Source organism: Carettochelys insculpta, chromosome 7 (genome assembly GCF_033958435.1).
Source record: "Carettochelys insculpta isolate YL-2023 chromosome 7, ASM3395843v1, whole genome shotgun sequence".
NCBI lineage: Eukaryota > Metazoa > Chordata > Testudines > Carettochelyidae > Carettochelys > Carettochelys insculpta.
The window spans coordinates 8,040,247-8,059,758 of record NC_134143.1 but is presented as its reverse complement, the minus strand read 5'-3'; the positions used below and the strand labels follow the sequence as shown (position 1 = coordinate 8,059,758).

The following is a 19,512-nucleotide window of genomic DNA, read 5'->3' as shown; positions in this document are numbered from 1 at the left end:
GAGGGCACAGGAGAACGGGCTGATGGGCAGCGGACGGGGGAGGGACGGGAGGTGATGGGCAGGGCCTGGCACCAGGCGGGGGGCGATGGGCAGGGGATGCGGGGGACGGGAGGTGATGGGCAGCGGACGGGGGGGCGATGGGGAGTGCCTGGCAGCAGACGGGAGGGCACAGGAGAACGGGCTGATGGGCAGCGGACGGAGGAGGGACGGGAGGTGATGGGCAGCAGACGGGGGGGCGATGGGGAGTGCCTGGCAGCAGACGTGGGGGCGATGGGGAGTGCCTGGCAGCAGACGGGAGGGCACAGGAGAACGGGCTGATGGGCAGCGGACGGGGGAGGGACGGGAGGTGATGGGCAGGGCCTGGCACCAGGCGGGGGGCGATGGGCAGGGGATGGGGGGGACGGGAGGGGGTAAACACCGCCTTTGGGGACGACAGGTCTGGCTGTGCCTGACCCCCCCCCCCCCCACCGGACGCCCCATCGGCAGCTCTCGGCGCCCCTCCCCGCGGCGCTGCCGGGCCGGGCCGGGCGCCCCCCGGGGCCGGCGCTGGAGGCGGGGGCCGGAGCGCGGCGCTCGCTGCCAACCTCCCCAGCCCCCGGCGAGCCGCGCCCCCGCCCCGCGCCCGCGCCCGCCCCCCGGCGAGGCCAGCCCAGCCCGGCGCCGCGCATGACCGGCCAGCGGCGGGCGGGAGGGGCGGGGAGGGGGGTCCCCGCCTGGCGGCCCGGCCCAGCCCAGCCCAGCCCAGGCCGGTGCAGCGCGGCTCACCTCGCGGGCCGGAGACTGGCGGCGGCCGCTCGCTGCCGCAGGAGCCCGATGGCCGGCCGCCTGGCGTGCTGCCTGCTGCTCTGGGCGCTGGGGCAGGGGGGCGCCAGCCGCCAGCCCGGCCCCGAGCCCCCGGCCCCCGCGCGGGACGCGGTCGCTGTCCACATGCTCAAGCTCTACGAGAAGTACAGCCGGGAAGGCGGCCGGGCCGGGGACGGCAACACGGTGCGCAGCTTCAAAGCCAGGCGGGGTAAGCCGGGCCGGGGGGCGGGGGGAGCTCCGGTCCCGCAGGGGTTCCCGTGCAGCGCCCAGCCGGGGGTCACCCCGCGCCTGCGCCTTCCCTTCGCTCCGGGAGCCTCTCCCCGGCCCCCGCCGCCCAGAAGCTCCCGCCGGGGGGCTGCGGGCGGGCGGCCGGGGGCCGGGCTTGAGCAAGAACTGAATGATGGGGCCACCTCGCCAGAGACCCCCCTCCCCCCCGGGGAGGGAAGAGCCGCTCGGAGGGGTCCCCCGGCTCCTGAAGGCCTCCAGACTTTGGATCGAGCCTCCCTCGTCCGGCCTGTGGCGGGGGATGGGGGGGTCGAACGAGCGGATTTGCCGGACCAGGGGAGGTCAACGCTGTCTGGCCCGTTCCCAACGCTCCCCCTGCTGGCCGGGCTCGGGGAAGACATTGAGGGGTGAATTGCAGCTAAAGATCAGCCCAGAACACTGAGAGACAGGACCGGGGTGGGAAACAAACTTGATGGGACCGCGGGAAGATTGGTCACACCCATGATGAGTGGTCGGCCGGCTCACGAGCATCATGCCGGATTATGGGGGTTGCCGGACCAGCGAGTTCTGGATTAGAGCTTCAACGGGTATGATGGCAACTGTTCAAACTTCACAGATTCTTTGCCTCAAAGTGGTCCCCAGACACGGCAATGAGCTGCTCTTTACAAGGGCGCCACCTATGGGACCTTCTAAAAGGTCTCGCTCACCCGCATAAGGCTGCCCTGTACTTAGTATGACCTCTAAAAAAAGAATGGAGGGGTGCAGGAGAGGAGGGAGATCTGTCGTCCTTTGATGTACAGCTGCAATAGGAGACCTCCTGCCGCCAAATCACTGTATGCCGAAGAGTGTTTGTTAACTCACGCTAGGAAACTGCCCCTTATTTAACTGAAGAGCAGCCACGTTCAATAGTTAGACTGATGCTTATTTGACAATTAGCACCTGGGCCAGTGGCGTCTTTGGGAACCCTGTTCCAGGATAGGGTTCATATATTATTTGGGGAAGATGAGAAAAATGAAATCCTCCCTTTATGTTTCTCGCTGCAAATTTCAAAAGAAGCTTTCTATCTTGACGCCTCCAGGGTGTTTTTTTAGATACAGGCGTGCAAAACTTCATTCTGTGTCAAGATTTCTTGGGGTTTTTAAAGAGACTTGCATGATGTAGAGTGCAATGCAGTAGGTAATATTTTACAGCAAGCAGTTACTGGAAAATCTTTGTTGTAACAACACATACTAACTTACTTTTCCATGTTGTAGCTGTAAAATGTACTTGAAAATGGACAATGTTTCCTGCTAGGAGTTGATGCTTGCCTGAATGCATGTATGGTTAATGTGGACATTTAGAGTTGTATTAAAACCCCTGACATTTATAAGGGAGATAAACCTTTCAGTCTTAGAGCATTAGCCAATGACTTGCTGATAGGGTGTAGGAAAAAAAATTCTGGATGGCAGAAAATTTTCCTATGACAGCATTTCTCGCACTTTCTTGTGCCAGGGTGATGGGCCACTGGTGTCATCTGGTAAATCAAATTCCTTCTTCCCTCTGGTGTAATCTTTCTCATACTCTGATTAATCTGTTTTAAAAGTAACTCAAATAGCCTGGGATGGCTGAGTTTATTTTAAAACATACACACATACCATCTCCTGAAATGCAATAGTACTGAGCATTTAAATAGCAGCATGTCTTCCCCAAAGTCTCACAGATCAACATAACAAGGGCAGGTATTTTTACATCCATCTTATTGACGGTCAAAGTGAGGCACAGAGAGTGGGAAGTAACTTTCCCAAACTCCCAGTGAGTAAACTGCAAAGCCAGGTCTGAAACCAGAGCCCTGACTCCCAAGCTGGAGTCTTCGCTGCTAGAGCGCCTCTCTTCCTTCAGTAGCCCGAAAGAGGAAACCCCCTCCACCAGGCCCCTTGTGGCAGAGTTATAACATTCGTTTCTTATTATTGTCACTGGCAATTTACAAATCAAAGATCATCATTTTCTGAGATTCACTATAGGAGTGTTCAAGACCAGCATGGGAGAAAGGGCCTTATCTTGTAGCATTAACTCCTTCCTTTCCTTCATGAGATTCTAGAGTTCTTGAGGGAGGTAAGGTGTTTGGAAGGGGAAAACATCACTTTTTTTTCCCCACGATGCATGAAATTTGCGTGCTTCTTGTTATACAGATAGCAGCCTTTACTGTGATAAGCAAAGGAGTGCAGCAGCTACAAAAATCTGTTAATTTCTCTGTTCCAGTGGCAATTCTAGGTTTGTTGAGTGCATCCTTTCTAAAGTTCATATAGTCCTCTATAGTGTAGGTCCAGTGGTATTAGGATATATCATATTACATATTTAAAAGGCAGACGTATCAAGCACTGTGAAGTTAAGAATTAATGCCAGAATTAAGGTTGCCAATGCAATCTTAATTTGTCCCCCGTGTGCATATGCATTATGAGATTGTCTTTAATGATAAGATTACATGCTACAGTAAACTCTTTCATACTCGGCAACCCTGGGACCGGGAGGTTGCCAGATGTTCAAATATTCTGGAATAATAGAGAGGTATACCTAGCAATGTACACCACTAAAGAAAAACCAGATTAGATAGTAAGAAACAAACAAAAATGTGTGCAGAGTACTTTAGTTACCAACAACAATAGTATTGTACACTGTAAACTTACTGTATTTATCTGCCTTTATTTTCCCTATACTGTGCTTATGGAAAACATAACTCAAATTTACTTGTGGTTGTTTGAGAGTTCCGGGCGATAGAATGCCTGATATGAAAGAGTTTATTGTATTCTTTTCCTCTGCAGAATCTCTGCCTTAGTCCACACAAAGTGGGGCTGGTGCTCACTGGCTGAGTCGGGATTCAGTGTTTCTTATCTTCCTCGTTCAAGTGCGGCACTGTGTCCTGTTTGCTGTACACCATCTAACCTTGGCGCTGAGCACAGTTAACTTCCTCCTGGGCTGAGCTAGGGTGCTCCTTGCACTAATAAGAAAGCGGTGCCAAGAGTAATGTCTTTGCCTCACAGGGGAGTCGTGAAGAAAGAGGGTTGATACCTCCATGTTACAAATGGGGAAGAGCCATCCGTATTAAGATCCAATCAGGCAAAAGGTGCCCGACCTGAGACTCCCTTGGGCCTGATTTTTGCTTCCAAGCCCTCAGAACTCCTTATGTTCAAAGCACAGCAGCGTGTCAGTCCACTTCAGCAGCAGTCGTGAGTGCTTGGCGGGTCTGCAAATCTGGCCTCAGATGTTTCACCCACTTGTGTAATTTGTGCCCACCTGGGAGGAGTGTGAAGTGACTCAACGAGAAGCACCTATGCTGTTGCCACAGGCAGAACTGAGTTCTCCTTTGTGGCGCTCAGGTGTGCCTAACCCAGGAAGCTGTCCTTCCTGCTCACGTCTTGTTACCGTGTGCCGCCCAGCTTCATGAGCAAGTGACGCCAGGCTCCTACAGACAACAGCCTCCTTAGCTAGAGAAGCCTGACTCGTTCCTTGAGTACCTCTCTCCCGTGCACTGAATGAGACGGGTCCTGCAGAAGTGGGCACAGCGATCCAAGCAGTTACCTGAGATAGCATCGTAACGCACATGGACAGGAGAGTATAATAAAGGCTGCACGGGCAGCTTGGTCCCCTGACGTTTTACCCAGCTGGCCCTTCCTGGATCCCGTTCCGTTTCATGCAGAACGTCAACATTTCCCATTTTTGTTCTCCGTTGGAAAGAAACCACGATTTGCGTTGTTGAAATCCTTTGCAAAAATGGCACCTCACTCATCTGAAGTCATGCAGCTGCTTTGGCACACCCAGTGGAGTGTCTGCTGAGCAGCCTGGCTCCTTCCCCTGGACCAGGGATGGGCAAACGTTTTGGACTGAGGGCCACATCTGCATAAGCAGTTGTATAGTGGACCAGAAATGCTCATTGGCCTGATCGCCTCCCAGTGGTGGATTAGCCACTGAGCCAATGGGGCATGCCCGAGGGCCCAGCCAATTGGAGATTTCCCTCCACTTATTGTTGCAGCCACAGAGCAGCAGGCTGAGCAGGGCAGGCCACCAATCGCGCTCCCCAGCTAGTGCTCGAGGGCTGGGTGTAAAGGTCTGATGGGCCAGCTGCCATCTGTTGGCCACAGTTTGCCCACCCCGATCTGGACCCTGGACCTCTATGTTGCTGAACTAACGGCTCTGAGTCACCACAGAGACACACTTATTTTCCATGCTCTCTTGGAGGGAGCAGTGGCCACACTTGGTGTCCTGCAGGGCGTGGAAGTGCTAGGAAGCCAAGTCCTCTTCTGCTCATGGTTGGCAGTACGGGAAAGTGACTTGCCCACGGTCACCCAGCAGGGCAGTGGCTGAGCTAGGAGTAGCTCCCCTGCAGGACTCCTGAGTCCCAGGCCACTGATCTGTCCACTGTTCCAGTAGTTTTCAGACTTATTTGCCCATGTCCCACCTTCTTGGTGTCAGTTCCCCACCAGCTCCCTTGGATGCCCAGCCAGAAGTTGTCACTCTTCAGCCACCCAGCTAGTAGAAAGCTTTGGCTGCTAATTGGGGACTGAGCTCTGAAAGCTGCTCTGGTATGACCCACGAACCCTTCCTTCTCTGCTGCTGACAGTGGCACTGCCTTTAGAGCTGACTGCCTGGCCAGCAGCCGCTGCTCTCCAGCTGCCCAGCTCTGTAAGTTCTGTCCCTAGCCCTTTCCATGCCCTCCCAGAATGCATTCCGCCCGCTTCAGCAGCTGGAGAGCCTCTGCACTGTGCCACTCTGCAGTCGTCAGGTCAGTTCTTCCTTTCTTCGCATACTCCCTAGGCACTCACGGAGGGTGCACTCTGACAGTGTCTCCCTGCTCTCAGTGCCAGCAAAAGTCCCTGGGAGGAACAACTGCCGGGAGGATCCTACTTGGCTTGAGCAGGATGCAAAAGGGGAAGGGAAGGAAGTGGAATGAGGAGGACAGAAGGACCTGAGAGGCAGGTTGGTCTTTTGGTCAAAGCAATGGGCCAGGATGCAAAAGGTCTGGATTCAATTCCCATCTTTGCCACACACTCCCTGTGTGACCTCGAGTGTGTCACTTAATATCCCTTTGCCTCTGCCTCCCATGTATGTAGCAGGGATCTTTTGGCTGCCAAGACTGTCAACTCTTTGTGGGCAGGGAGTCCTGTGTGGATACGTGCAGCCACGCACACTGGGGTCATGCCCTGGTTGGGGTCTCCAGTGGTGTTCCCTGCAAACTGAGCACTTGGGTGGCCACCGAGGAGATATTCAGATGCCACCCAGCTGGTTAGCAGAGTGTCCACAGCTGGCAGCCTGTGTTTTTCTTGGTGGTGCACATGCCTGAGTGCACATAACAAAATTTATTCTGCCCCCGGATGGAAAAGATTAGAGAGAACATGGCTGTCCAGCTAATTTGGATCACCTCTCACTTAGCTTGGTTTTAAGCTCTTGTAGCTCCACTGAGTCCAATCCCTCTTGGCACACAGTGGGGCACACGAGAAGAGCATCAGGTCTGGAAGCCCAGCTATTTAGTGATACTTGGCATTCATGGTTAAATATATGTTGATTTGTTTGTCTCTCTTTCCTCCCTTGCAGAGCTCTTGGGCCAGAAGCCCCTGTACTGCTTCAATCTGACGTCCATGCAGGATTCGGAGCTGATCCTCAGCGCCACCTTCCACTTGTACTGGGACAAGCCTCCCCGGCACCGGGAAGTGATTTGCAAACGCACCAAGAACTCATCCTGCCGCCTCCTCCATCTGCCCCCAATCCCCCGGCTCAGCGTCATTTTCCGAAGCGTTCTCCAGAACTCCGCCTACGGGCTGGTGAAAGGCAACATCACAGTGTTCCTCCACAGGCGGGGGGCTTGGCAGACGAAGGATATCTCCCATGTCGTAAAAGAGTCTAAAAGGGATGGTGAGCTCATCCTCTGTGCGGAACTCAGTTCTGGAGAGAAATACCAGGACTTCCCTGAGCCGCTCAGCGATCACTTACCGTACATCCTGGTTTATGCTAATGACCTGGCCATATCAGACCCCAACAGCGTGGCTGTGACTCTGCAGAGGTATGACCCGTTCCCTTCCAGCGATGGGGATCCCAGCCTGGCTCCCAATGCTTCCACGGACACCCGGGTGAGGAGGGACATATTTCTTTCCAGCTCAATCCAGAATAATGAGCTGCCAGAGGTGGACTATAGCAACTACAGATACAACAAACATGACATATGGGAAAGTGCCTACAAATCCCTCAAACCCAAAACCTCACGCAGGGACCGGAGGAAGAAAGGGAAAGAAAGCTCAGAGATGCTTACAAAATCGCAGGTGCTAAATTTTGATGAGAAAACCATGAAGAAAGCCAGACGAAAACAGTGGAATGAACCCAGGATTTGCTCGAGAAGATACATGAAAGTGGACTTCGCCGACATTGGCTGGAATGAATGGATCATATCTCCCAAGTCATTCGATGCATATTACTGTGCTGGGGCTTGTGAGTTTCCAATGCCCAAGGTAGTATGAGTCTCTCCTGTTCATGCACTTGTCTTTATTTGCAATATGTTGATCTAAGATTACCTAGTCTGTCCCACTGCTCCTGCTGCTGTGGGACTTTTCAGCACAATAGTGCTCTGCGCAACCTAATTGAATTACAATCACTAGCTCTTCAGTGGTGCTTTTCACCCACAGATCTCATAGCACTTTTGAATGGAGGCCAGTCTCACCCATACCCATTTTGCAGTGGGGAAAACTAAGGAGCAGAGCAGTTATAATACTTGCCCAAGCTCACCCAGCAGTCTGCTGGTGGATCTGGGGAAGGAATCCAGATCTCTTGAGCTCTAGTACAGAGAGAGCTCTGACCGCTACAGGATTTCCACATTATTGTTTTGGAACCTGTTCTGAAGCCCAACTGATATTGCTGTTAAGGCCTCTTTCACAATATTGATCTTCAACTTACACTTTATCCAAATAGATCTAGGAGTCTGACCTCAAACCACAAGATGCAGGCCTGTGCAATGGATTAAAGTATCACATGCACCAACTCTTCAACTTGCTTTCGGTGTGGGAGAGAAAAATTTACATTAATGGGGACCAAACCATGCATCTTACAGAAGTGTTTGTGTAGGGTTTGGAATTCCTTCTGCGCATGTGAGCGAAACTCAGGATACATCTACACTTGCCAGGAGATTGACCCAGTCAGGGTTTATCTTCAGGGTTCGCTTTAGTGTGCCTAGTGGGGATGCATGAAATTGAATGATCAGGGCTCAACGGCCGACCCCTGTACTCCTCATTATCGCAAGGAGTAAGGGAGGTCAGTGAGACAGTTTTTCCCGTCGACCTCCCTCAGTGAAGGACAGATACATTTATCCTTGATAAGTCAATTCCAGCTGTGCAGTTGTCATAGCTGGAATTGCATATCTAGGATTGACTTTCAGGTCTAGTGTAGACCTGCCCTTATTACTAAAATGCCAAACTGAAGTGCCGTAGGAGTTTTGCCTTCTAGATTTGACCCAAGATGTACGTTACAGTTATGATGGTTTCCTGCTTTTCTTCTTTGCTTTGACATAGGGATGCTCGAGCAGCAACCTTCTAATTCCTGATTTAGCACTGGCAGACAAATGAATATTCTCCACTGACTGGAGAGGTCCTTCTGCAATTAAATGTATTGCGATAATCTGTGCCTCCAAACCGTAAGCAGGGCACCAGAAGAAAGGGTGGAAAATATGTCCAACTTTCTGCACTAGACAGGATAATCCATGGAGTTCTTATAAAACAGGAGATAATTAATCTTACAGAGATGTGGATTTTTAGGTAGCACGCTTTCAAAGCAGTGCACAATTTATACACCTTCACAAACCTAAGGGTATATCTGTACTTTCCCTGCATTTGGCACACTGCGATTGATCCACTGGAGTTCCATTTTGCCACATCGGTGAAGACCTGACAAAATCGATCTCTGTGGGCTTGGCCATCACCCAGGTACTCAACACTATTGAATGGAGTAAGAGACGGTCGGCGCGAGCCCAAAGATCCCCGATCTGCACCAGGGAACAAAGTCAATCCTTTTACGTCAGTGCTAGCTACACTAATGGCATAGCTAGAATTGCAAATCTGGGATTGACTTTGTTCCCTAGTGTACACCAGAAATCTATGTAAAAAAGCATTTATCCCTGCAAATGGCTCAGCTAAGCGTAATGCATGAACAAAGAACTTTTGTGTAGCAAGGTTGTATTGGTGACCACTACTGGAATATTGTGTTCAGTTCAAGCGTCAGCAGTTCAGTATGGACATTGAGAGATTGGAGAGGGTTCAGAGAAGTGTCATGAGAATGACTGAAAGTTTCATAAATCTGTTGTACAGTGAGAGACGGAAGGAGCTCAGTCTATTTAGCTTACGAGGAGATGGTTAGGGGGTGACTTGTTCATGGCTTACAAGTACCTTTATAGGGAATGAAAATTCAAAAATAAAGAGCTCTCCAAACCAACAAACAAACAAGATCAAAGGCTGGAGAAATTTAGAGTAGAATTAAGACAGTATTTTAACCATGAGGGTAATTAACTATTCAGAAAAAAACCCTTAAGAATTGGCAATTTTAAAATCAAGATTGGGTATTTTTAAAGGTCTGCTCTTGTTCATAAAGGAATTGAGTGAAGTCCTATGGCCTGCCTTAAGCTGTAGGTCAGACTAACTGATCACACTGGACCCTTCTGGCTTTAGCCTATGAGTTACCCAACCTGCACTCAAGTAGCAGAGAATACCTTACGTCAGAGTATTTTCAAACACTGAAATAGGTGTCATCCCTCTTTTAGACATGGAGAAACTCAGGTCAGGAGACTTGCCCAAGGTCACTTGCGTTGTGTGTGGCGTACTCCCCGCATCAGACTCCCAAGCCTGTGCTTCTAGTCCCGCCTGACTTTTCCCCTTTGCTCCAACAAATCTAGGGTCTGGTGAACCAATTGATTGCCAGTTTTTCTGTGTTAAACCTACTTTCCCACACTGCCTGAGGCCAAAAGGGTGAGAAAAATTCTTAGATGGAATACAAAAACGATTTGAATCTGAAATAGAAATAGGCTAAGTTGTTTCTAAGGTAAGGACCAGCCAACTGTAGATGTAGATAATTTTAAATCTCACTACTTGGCTTTCAGAAGTATTAGGCAAGTAGATGCATCGGAGCCACAGAGCTGCAATTCTGATAGATGCAGATCCAGGTGGGTTCAGATTTTCAGTGTGGGTCCATCTCTCATTAGGCCCCATTGTTCTGCAGAGTCTTCTTTCTGGCTGCTCCCAACTGTACGTAAGAGAAAATGAGACAGAAAGTCAAAGTTTCTGTCATTACTCCTGAATCTGAGCACCCACAAATTGAACACAGAGAAGAGAAACTAAAGTCTTGGAAACAGTCTTCAGCTATCCACTTCCAAGCAGACAAACTACTTAATCTCTCAGAGGCAGGGAAGAGGAAGAAATATTATTCACAAATACAAACGTTAGGATATGTAAAAACTTGGTCAAGAATTTGGGCATGTGATTTTTGGAAATTATAAAAGTTTTGAGTCAGGTTCAGGCTACTCTGAAAACCTGTCCTAGACCAGCCAACACAAGAAAGGGTGATGGATAGGAGGGAACTAAACCGAATGAAGTGCTCTCTTGGTGGGCTACAATTCTGGACCCATGTGGTACGTTTGGGAAGCTGAGCCCCACCAGATCAGGAGAGAAATGTTTTTCCTTTCTGCTAGACTGAAGTTCTTAATCTCTGCCCAAAATACAGGGCACATTGGCACATCTTGCCCAAGGCCACCTGACTTCCTCTGGAGAAGCTACCTGGGGAGGTGAGGAATCACTCCCTTTCTATCAGTCACTAGCCTGGCAACAGAGGTGGCCCAACAATTGCCAGTTCTGGGCTGGTTTCTGATGATGCGGACACCTGTCTACTAGGAACTGAGTCCCACAAAGCAGTTTTATTTAGATCCCCCAGCAAAGGAACAATAGAAATGCAGGCTGGATGGGACTTCAAGAAGCCATCTAGTCCAGCTCCCTCTGAGGAGACCGGGCGAAGTAAACGTAGATTATCTCTGACAGGTGTTTGTCCAACCGGATATTAAAAAATTCCAGGGAGAGCAATTCCACAAGCTCTCCTGGAAGGCAGTTTCAGAGCTTTGCAACCCTTACAGTTCAAAAGCCGTTTTCCTAATGTAAAACCTAACTCCTCTTTGCTGCAGGTTAAGCCCATTACTATTTCTCCCACCTTCCACGGACACAGAGGACAACTGATCTTCCTGTTTTTGAATGTATTGGGAGACTGTTCTGAGGTCCCCTCGGTCTTTTTTCTACATTAAACCTGCCCAGGGTTTTGAGTCTTTTCTCAGAGGTCAGGTTTCCTAAGGCTTTTCTCATTTGTCTCATTCTTCTCTGGACTCTCAGATTGGCTCTACCTCTTTTCTTAAGTGTGGCACCAGAACTGAACAGAATACTCCATAGCTGTGTCTACACTTGGATTCCTCTTTGGAAAGTGGCATGCAAATGAAGGAAAGCAAAATGCAAATGAGGCACTGATTTGTATATCTGTCACCTCATTTGCATATTATCCTTTTGAAAGAGCTTCTTTCAAAATTAAAAAAGCAGCGTAGACATGGCCCTTTTGAAAGTAAACCCCGTCTTCAAAAGACCCCTTCTTCCAATTTTGTCTCAGGAAGAAGGATTCTTTCAGAGATGGGGTTTGCTTTAGAAAGATCCGTGTCTACACTGCTTTTTTTCTTTTGAAAGAGGCTCTTTCGAAAGGAGAATATGCAGATTAGGTGCCAGCTATGTAAATCGGTGCCTCATTTGCATTTTTAATTTTCTTCATTTGCATGCCACTTTCCAAAGAGGAATGCAAGTGCAGACACAGCTCATGTGAGGCCTCAGTAATGCCAAGCAGAGCAGCGCTAGTTTCCATGTCCTACATGTGATGTTCTTTCTAATACACTCCAGCATTATCACAGTCTTTTTTCCCCACAGGGACATCACATTGTTGAATCATAGTCAATATATGATCCACAATAACCTCCAGATCCTTTTCAGTAGCACTGCCACCTAGCCAGTTCTCTTCCCCCTTTGATGGGCTTTCCTAATGAAGTACTTTGCACTTGTCTTTGTTGACTTTCATCTTGCCAAGTCTCCAATTTGTCAAGGTGGTTTTGAAGTCCTGTCCTCCAAAATGCTTGCAGCCTCTCCCAGCCTGGTGTCATCTGCAGATTTTATTAGCGTACTTTCCATGCCGTTATCCAAAACATAAATGAAGTACTGCATAGCACCCAGACTGAGGACTGACCCCTGGAGGACCCGCTAGTTGTAGCCACCCAGTGTGGCAGCAAACAACTGATGTTGTAAATAGTCTTTCAACAAATGGTGCACTTGCTTTATAATAAATTCATCTGGACTGCATTTCTCTAGTGTACTCATGACAGTTCTTCCTTGGGGTAGTGTGAGTCAGGAAATTGGTGTAAGTAGGTACAACGTGGTGGGATTGTAAGAGAGGACAGCAACTCATGAGGATCTGAAGGTGTAAGCTGGAAGGGGTGGTGTGACAACTTTATTTTATATCACCCGCCTGTATGTTTTGTGCTTCAGCCCCACACTTCTGTATTGTTAGGATCAGATTGCTCCTCAAATGGCTGGGATGTAAATGAGGGCAGAATCTGGCTTGTCGTGTCGTCGCTGAAACTCACTGGCATGTAACATCTGGACCAGGACTACACCAGTGTGTCAGCACCGCCTTGGCTGTGCCTTGAGCTCGGAGTCACACATTGAGAGCACGCATTGGCACAAAGATAAAGCAAAAGCTAGCCTGCGGTGGCTCAGATCTTGGGCTAGGCTTCCTGGCAAAGTTCTGAGCCTGGCCTGAAAGGGAGTTCTGTGGTGCTGCCCTGTATTCGTTGCAGATGTTTGGTCCAGGCGGCCAGGTTCTGTGCAAAGCACCAGATCATAATAAACACAGCTGTCGGCGAGCACAGCCAAGTGGCATTTGCCCTTCTAGGCCATCTTGGCTAGTGGATTGTTTAGGAAAATGGCCAACCCATTTGGGCAGCTGGTTGCAGGGATGCAGGCTCCTCGCGTCTGACTTTCCATCATCCATTACTCTCTCTTCATTCCTTGGGGCCCTTATCGTCTGCGCTGCTGTGAGTTCATGCAGCTGCCGATCCACAAATCCCGAGGCCGGTAACTGTGCATGCTGCTGTTTATTGGACACATCTCTGTCTAGTGACAGCTTAGGTTCCGTGGCTGTTTCGAGTCACAAGCACAAAGTAATGAAAGCAGTATGGCCTAGAATCCTGCCCCATGATTGATGCACCACCCTGGGAATCTGGAAGTCCGTATTGTGTTCATACCTCATAACTTGCTTTTCCATTTTAAAAGTTGCATCTTCTTTCTGTCTTGGGCTCCCCAGCTGCACAGGAAGGGTTGTAATCGTACCTAGCTGAGAAACTTCATTCATTGCTGTTTGCTAAGAACCTGGAGGCCCATAGATGGCTGGTGCTGTGGAAGAGATGCTTTTGTTCATTGCCCAGATGAGGAATTATAATTAAGAAAAAGTACTTTCCACGGTAAGGCATTAGCCAATACTTGATGTTGGGACAGTATCTCAGAACCCTGAAGGGTCACTGCCAGACCAGCATAGCATACACTTAGAGCAGCTCACAGTTCCTCCGTTTAGTCTGAGAGCATCTGAAGATTTTAACATGGCTGAGTTTGTACAGATGTGCAGCTGCTGCTAAAAAGCGCAAGTGATATTATGCTGTGGATTGTCATCGTCAGAGGATAAAACCTCTTCCTGCATATTTCCTGCAAAATACCAAGTGCATGCCAGGTACAGGTTGAACCTCTTTCAGCCGGCACCCTTGCGACCTGACTGCTGCAGGAAGAGAGAATTTGCTGGAGCAGAGGATGCCGACATGATCTCGCACATTACCAACACTTCCACTGCTTATTAGGCTCTTAGAAGAGATTTTGGGGTAATTTACAGCCAAATAACAGCACAGAACACTGAGAGCCAGGACTGATGGCTGGAAGCAAACTTATGGGACCATGGGAAACTTGGCCATACCCGTTGTCAGTGGTCATCTAGTTAACTGAAATCATGCCGGATTACTGATGTTGCCAGACCAGAAAGTTCTGGATTAGAGAGTCCAACCTGTATTTCTTTTTAGTGAAAGAAGCAATTTTCTTCTTATGTCAGGGGAAAACTAATTGGGCCTCCTTAAATCATTCTAGAGCTTCAACTGCATGTAGTATCGTTTCTGTCCTGAACAGCTGTGTAGTGTTGCTGTGTGCTGTTCAATAGCAGCCGTGTTCCATCCCAGAGATAGCCGCATTTCAGAGGTGACCCATACTCAGGCAGGGTGGGGGCATACAGAGGACACCTGGCTTCAGCATCTAAAATCTAGAGGGTAGGGGCATTTGACCAGTCTAGGGGTGGGCGTGATCCCTCATGCCCCCCCATGCGTCAGCTATGATTTCAATAGGAGGTGAAGGGACAACCTTCACATGCAACCCGAGATTTTCAGGTTTGTGTTTGCAGAAACTGTGTGCAGAGCTTTGATACACAATTGGTCACGGCAAATGTTTCCACATGTGGGCAGATGGAGATTTGACGATCAAATGTAGTGCTAACTAAGCTGACAAGAGCAACTCCAAATCAAGAGAAGCCTGAGCGAGTAATTGCTGAAACAATTAACTATTGTTAGTATGTAGGGAGGCAGAAGCTAATGATTATGGTGGGTATGATTTAATAAACCAAGTAGGAAGGAACAGCCTGAGCAGATGAGCTTGCCTTGGACCTGGCAAAGCAATTGGTCCTGACATCCAAGTAGTACAGATGCTCATACAAGTTGAACCTCCCTGATCCGGCACCCTCGGGAGCTGACTGGTGCTGGACGAGTGAATTTGCTGGAGCATGGGAGGTCAATATTATCTAACAGCATTGCCAACACTTCCACTGCCTACTGGGCTCTTAGAAGACATTTTGGGGTAAATTAAGGCTAAATAACAGCACAGAACGCTGAGAGCAAGGGCTGGTGGCTGGAAACCAAAATAAGTGGTCATCCAGCTCACTAAAATCATGCCGGATTATGGATATTGCTGGATGAGAGACTGCCAGACTAGATCAAATGTCAGAAATGGCAATATACAAAAACCCGTAGGAGAGCACTTCAATCTCCCAGGCCACACAGTAGCAGACTTAAAAGTAGCTATCCTACAGCAAAGAAATTTCAGGACCAGACTCCAAAGAGAAATTGCGGAGCTACAATTCATCTGCAAATTCAACGCCCTCTGCTCAGGCTTAAACAAAGACTGTGAATGTCTGGCTAAATACAAAAGCAGCTTTGCCTCCCTTGGTGTTCACACCTCCAGATCAACTGCTGGCAGTAAGCCTCACTCTTGCTGACTGAGCTAACCTTGTTATCCCCACCCTTGCTCTGGCTTATTTATACCTGGCCCTGCAGATTTCCAAGAGCAGCATCTGATGAAGTGAGTCTGTGCTCACGAAAGCTCATGCTCAAAACTTTTCTGTTAGTCTATAAGGTGCCCCAGGACCCTTCGTTGCTGTTACAGATCCAGACTAACACAGCTACCCCTCCGATACTTGCCAGACTAGAGAGGTTCAACCTGTAGTTAAGAAAGATGCTTATAGACTGAGTAGTGTGTGACATGAATGGGAATTGTGGTACCACCCTGTACCTGAATACCCTATGGTTGAGCGTGGCCAGCAGGAGCAAAGAGCTGATACCTGCCTAATAAGGTAACCAGACACTGAGGGTTTTCAGATCGCAGAATGGTTTGTTCTTTCAGAACTGCACGAGATGTTCTGGAGAAAGGGGAAGGTCTCAATGGGAATCCCAGCAGCCATTATCGCATTCACCTGTTGCAGCTGCACAGTTGCAATAACTGTGGATTTCTAGTGCATTATATGGTGAATCTGCCCCTGTGCAGTTGTAAAAGCTGGGCCGGAGGCGAGGAGACAGCAGTTCATGCAGCAAGGGCCACATAAACCGAAATCTGTGCACAGGAACTGAAAGCACAAATTGACAAACAACAACTTGCAAATAAGGTCACAAATAGGATTATGTCGCAATACCAGCTCTCTGTACACAACTACTGAGGACTTATTCCTGGCTTATTTCATTGCCCTGTATTCACTGTTTCCATTCTGTCGTGCCTTTTTAAAGTCTCGCCCAGCTCACCATTGCTGGTCTGGTGCTCGTAGAAAATCAGTAGTAAAAGTAACACCAGGCATGTATTGTTTAAGGCACTGCTGTTGCACAGGCTGAACTGAATGCGCAGTTCACGCCTCTTCTCCTTTTGTTCCAGTGCTTTCCTTCAAACATCATGTTAGGCCTCTTGGTGCTGGAGACGTGCTGAGGTCGAGGAACAGGCCGCACCGACTGTGAGCAGATGGGTTGGAGGTAGTGAGACAGGACTAGTGGTGGGGAGGGGGACGTTGACTAGCACAGCTCATCCAGAATAACTAGACAGCTTCCAACAGGCCCTCTAATGGTGCTGTCGGGAGGCGGGTAAAAAGGGCAGTTGACCCAGGGCCTGGCATTTCAAAAGGGCCAGATCCTCAGGCCAACAGAGCAGTGCTGTGCTGCCGTTCTGCGTGCGGCTGTGAGGGGGCAGGGCTTCCTTCCTTGGCCCCGCCCTTTCTGGGGACACAGACCGGGCTTCCCTCCCACCTTGCCCTGGAGCCTGCAGTGGCTACCAGCCCCGCTGGCTTCCAAAGCAGAGTAAGCATTCGGGGGGAAAGAGAAATAAGTAATTTCAGAATAGCGTCTCAAGGGAGTTATTCCAGAGTAGTTAGGATCCCCTTTCCAGTGTAGACGAGCCCTGCGCTTGGTAAGCCAAGAGAAGAGCTAACACTGGGTGATGCTTAGATGTGACCTTTGCATCCTGAGCACTTCCGTTCACTTGTAGCAGCCTTGCCTTGCTCCCTGTTGTAGGTCATGGGATGCTAGGCAGCGCCCTCCTCTATGCGTAAGTTGAGGGCCTCTGACAGTGCACCATGACTGATGTCTGTCTCTTGGGTAAGTGTCCAGTCCAGGCTCGGGCTCACTGGGAAGGGACAAGCCATGATCTGGGCTCATATTTCCATTTGTTAAGGAAATAAAAAACCTGCTGTCCTTTCCCAAGCCTGTCTGGAAAGCGACTTCCCATAAAAAAAGAGAGGTAATTTCCTTCCTTCTCTGTTCCAGGTGGTCCGGCCATCAAATCATGCCACAATCCAGAGCATCGTGAAAGCCGTGGGAATCATTCCAGGCATTCCTGAGCCCTGCTGCGTTCCGGACAAGATGAACTCACTCAGCGTCCTGTTCTTAGACGAGAACAAAAATGTTGTTTTAAAGGTGTACCCCAGTATGTCTGTGGAGACCTGTGCTTGCCAATAAGTCTACGCCAATGCTCCTTTCAGGGGACCAGCTCCCCCTGCCCAACTACTCTAGGGAAGTTGTGAATGGGATATTAATCGTCCTGTGTTTATGAATGAATGCAAGTCTATAACTCCATCCACAGAAAGCATGCAGAGACAATAAAGTAGTACACAGGTGCCCCTAGAAAGATCTTAATGTCATCACGTGTCTTACAAACTACCACGATTCATTTGCCAGAAAACGCCCCCATTTAAAAAATAAACCCCAAACCTCTTCTTTACCTGGCTATCTAAGAAATCTGACATTCAGTGTAATCATGTCTACTTAAACAGAGCTTGCTGTAACCGAAGGACTTTTCCCTGCCTTTTTCCTGGCTGTTTTCTGTCTTCAGCTAACCAAGGGGAAAAGGGACTTTACAAAAGGCAGGCTTACTCGAGAATCCCGTTTTTTGTACAAAAATTGCAGGCCATTTTTTCATTTTTTGCCTAAAACACTCACTTATACCTTTTTAACCCACATATTTATACTGAAAAAGAATGCTGTAATAAGATGCTTTCATTTGCATATTTTTCTTTGGGATTCAGATGTAGTGTGCTGTATAGGCGCTTCTATACACAGTATGTTATTGTAACCACTTTTGGTTCCCTTTCCCTAATATATATTTTACAAAAGACATATGTAATGCCTTCCCACAGTCACTTGATTGCTGTTGCTTTCAGATTGTTAAACATTATATATATTTTTTTCTTTGAATAACTCAAACTATATAGAAATATGTTTAAATACTAAAAATAACCAAGATTTATATTTTTGTAAGTTATACTTTATATTCTCTAGATTGATTGTTAAATGCTTTTAACAAAAGCTAATAAATTAAAGGTACAGTAGTATCTAAAGTAGTTAAAATGACTCTAGTGTGATTCACCGCTCTTTGCTGAGTGGAGAACCCCATGCAGAGAACACTGCAACTTGGACACGGTTAGTGCCTTAGATATCAGGGCAGGATCCAAAAGGGCTTGTCTGATGTGACTACATCTGGCACTGATTCTGGGGCACAAACTTGCTTGGCAAACCATGACCATGCAGATGGCTGTGAGAAACAGCTCACTGATCCACATGAAGCCTGTGGTCTGCAGGTAAAAGTCCCTCCTCTGTACACAATGGGTGTACTTAAAAAGCAAAACACCTGCTCGACATTTAAAACTTATGCCTGCAGAGCGACGTCAGAACTGCAACCCAAAGGAATCACACCACCCGCCCACCAGAGCTAAGCCACAGTTGGGATATTTTGCTCAGAAAATTAGCATATATTAAACTAGCAAAAGAATTCTGACTGCTTCACATGACATCTGCATGAGGAGGTTTTGCCAGTAGAGTTGGATTGAAATCTTTTACGTTTTAAAGGCCTAACCCCAGATTTTCAAAAACTGATTACTGATTTCAGGGCCCTTCCTGTTGGGTTTCCCCACCTGAGCCATCTGTGAAGAGGCCTGATTTTGCAGACTGTGTTGAGCATTCGCTCACTCAAAGTCAGGCCTCTTTAAGGGTGTCAAATTTGGCTCCCAGAATTACTGATCTCTTGATACTCTTGAGCCTAAGCTGATGACTTTTCAGAGAGAGCATGGTGGAGGTGAGTCTGGTATTGGAACACCTGAAGAAACCACTGCTTTAGGCCGCTGGGTCTCAAACTATGAGCCAGGACCTAAAGTGAGTCACAAGCCCTTTTGAATAGGGTTGCCAGAGCCAGCTTATCCTTGCTGGGGCTGAAGCCTGAGCTCCCCTGCCCAGGGCCAAAGCCAAAGTCTAAGGGCTTCAGCCCTGGCCAGCAGGGCTCAGGTTAGAGGCCTTGTGATTGGGTCTGAAACCACTCTGTCCAGAAAGGTAGAGCTTGGGCCAGTGGGACTTGGGCAGGCTCAGGCTTTGCTCCCTTTTCCTGGGGTGATGAAGTCATTTTCTGCTTCTGCCTCCCTGCCTGGCAACAGGGCAAGGCCAGTCCCAGGTTTGAACAAACTGCTGTGCACAGAGGCCAACAAGTGTTGCGTATGTCTCTTGTCAGAAGAGGGCCTGGAACATAAACCCATGTAGCACAGGCCTGGTAGGAGGCCTGTGTCAAAGCGGTCAAGCCT

At 48.9% G+C, this 19,512-nt stretch overlaps 1 protein-coding gene across 3 annotated transcripts; it reads left to right on the top strand.

Annotated features, from left to right (window-relative positions):
- Window positions 1-608: 608 nt before the first annotated feature.
- On the top strand, window positions 609-18,292 carry GDF10 (growth differentiation factor 10). 3 transcript variants are annotated; one of them, XM_074999924.1, is made up of 3 exons: window positions 609-1,012; window positions 6,595-7,482; window positions 16,332-17,204. In XM_074999924.1, exons 1-3 carry the CDS (start codon window positions 667-669, stop codon window positions 16,409-16,411), a joined length of 1,314 nt encoding a protein of 437 aa, XP_074856025.1. In that variant the 5' UTR covers window positions 609-666; the 3' UTR covers window positions 16,412-17,204. The 3 variants fall into 3 exon arrangements, with proteins under 3 accessions (XP_074856025.1, XP_074856026.1, XP_074856024.1); XM_074999925.1 differs by lacking the exon at window positions 16,332-17,204 and adding an exon at window positions 17,213-18,292 and having other exon boundaries at window positions 612-1,012; XM_074999923.1 differs by lacking the exon at window positions 16,332-17,204 and adding an exon at window positions 17,213-18,292 and having other exon boundaries at window positions 633-1,012; window positions 6,595-7,502.
- Window positions 18,293-19,512: the final 1,220 nt, after the last annotated feature.

What these genes read in the sequence shown, in the direction of transcription:
- GDF10 (XM_074999923.1), top strand. Translation starts at nt 667, where the DNA reads ATGACCGGCCAGCGGCGGGCGGGAGGGGCGGGGAGGGGGGTCCCCGCC. An exon ending in CAGCTTCAAAGCCAGGCGGG is followed by an intron (nt 1,013 to 6,594) that starts GTAAGCCGGGCC and finishes CCTCCCTTGCAG; the next exon opens with AGCTCTTGGGCCAGAAGCCC. An exon ending in GTGAGTTTCCAATGCCCAAG is followed by an intron (nt 7,503 to 17,212) that starts GTAGTATGAGTC and finishes TCTCTGTTCCAG; the next exon opens with GTGGTCCGGCCATCAAATCA.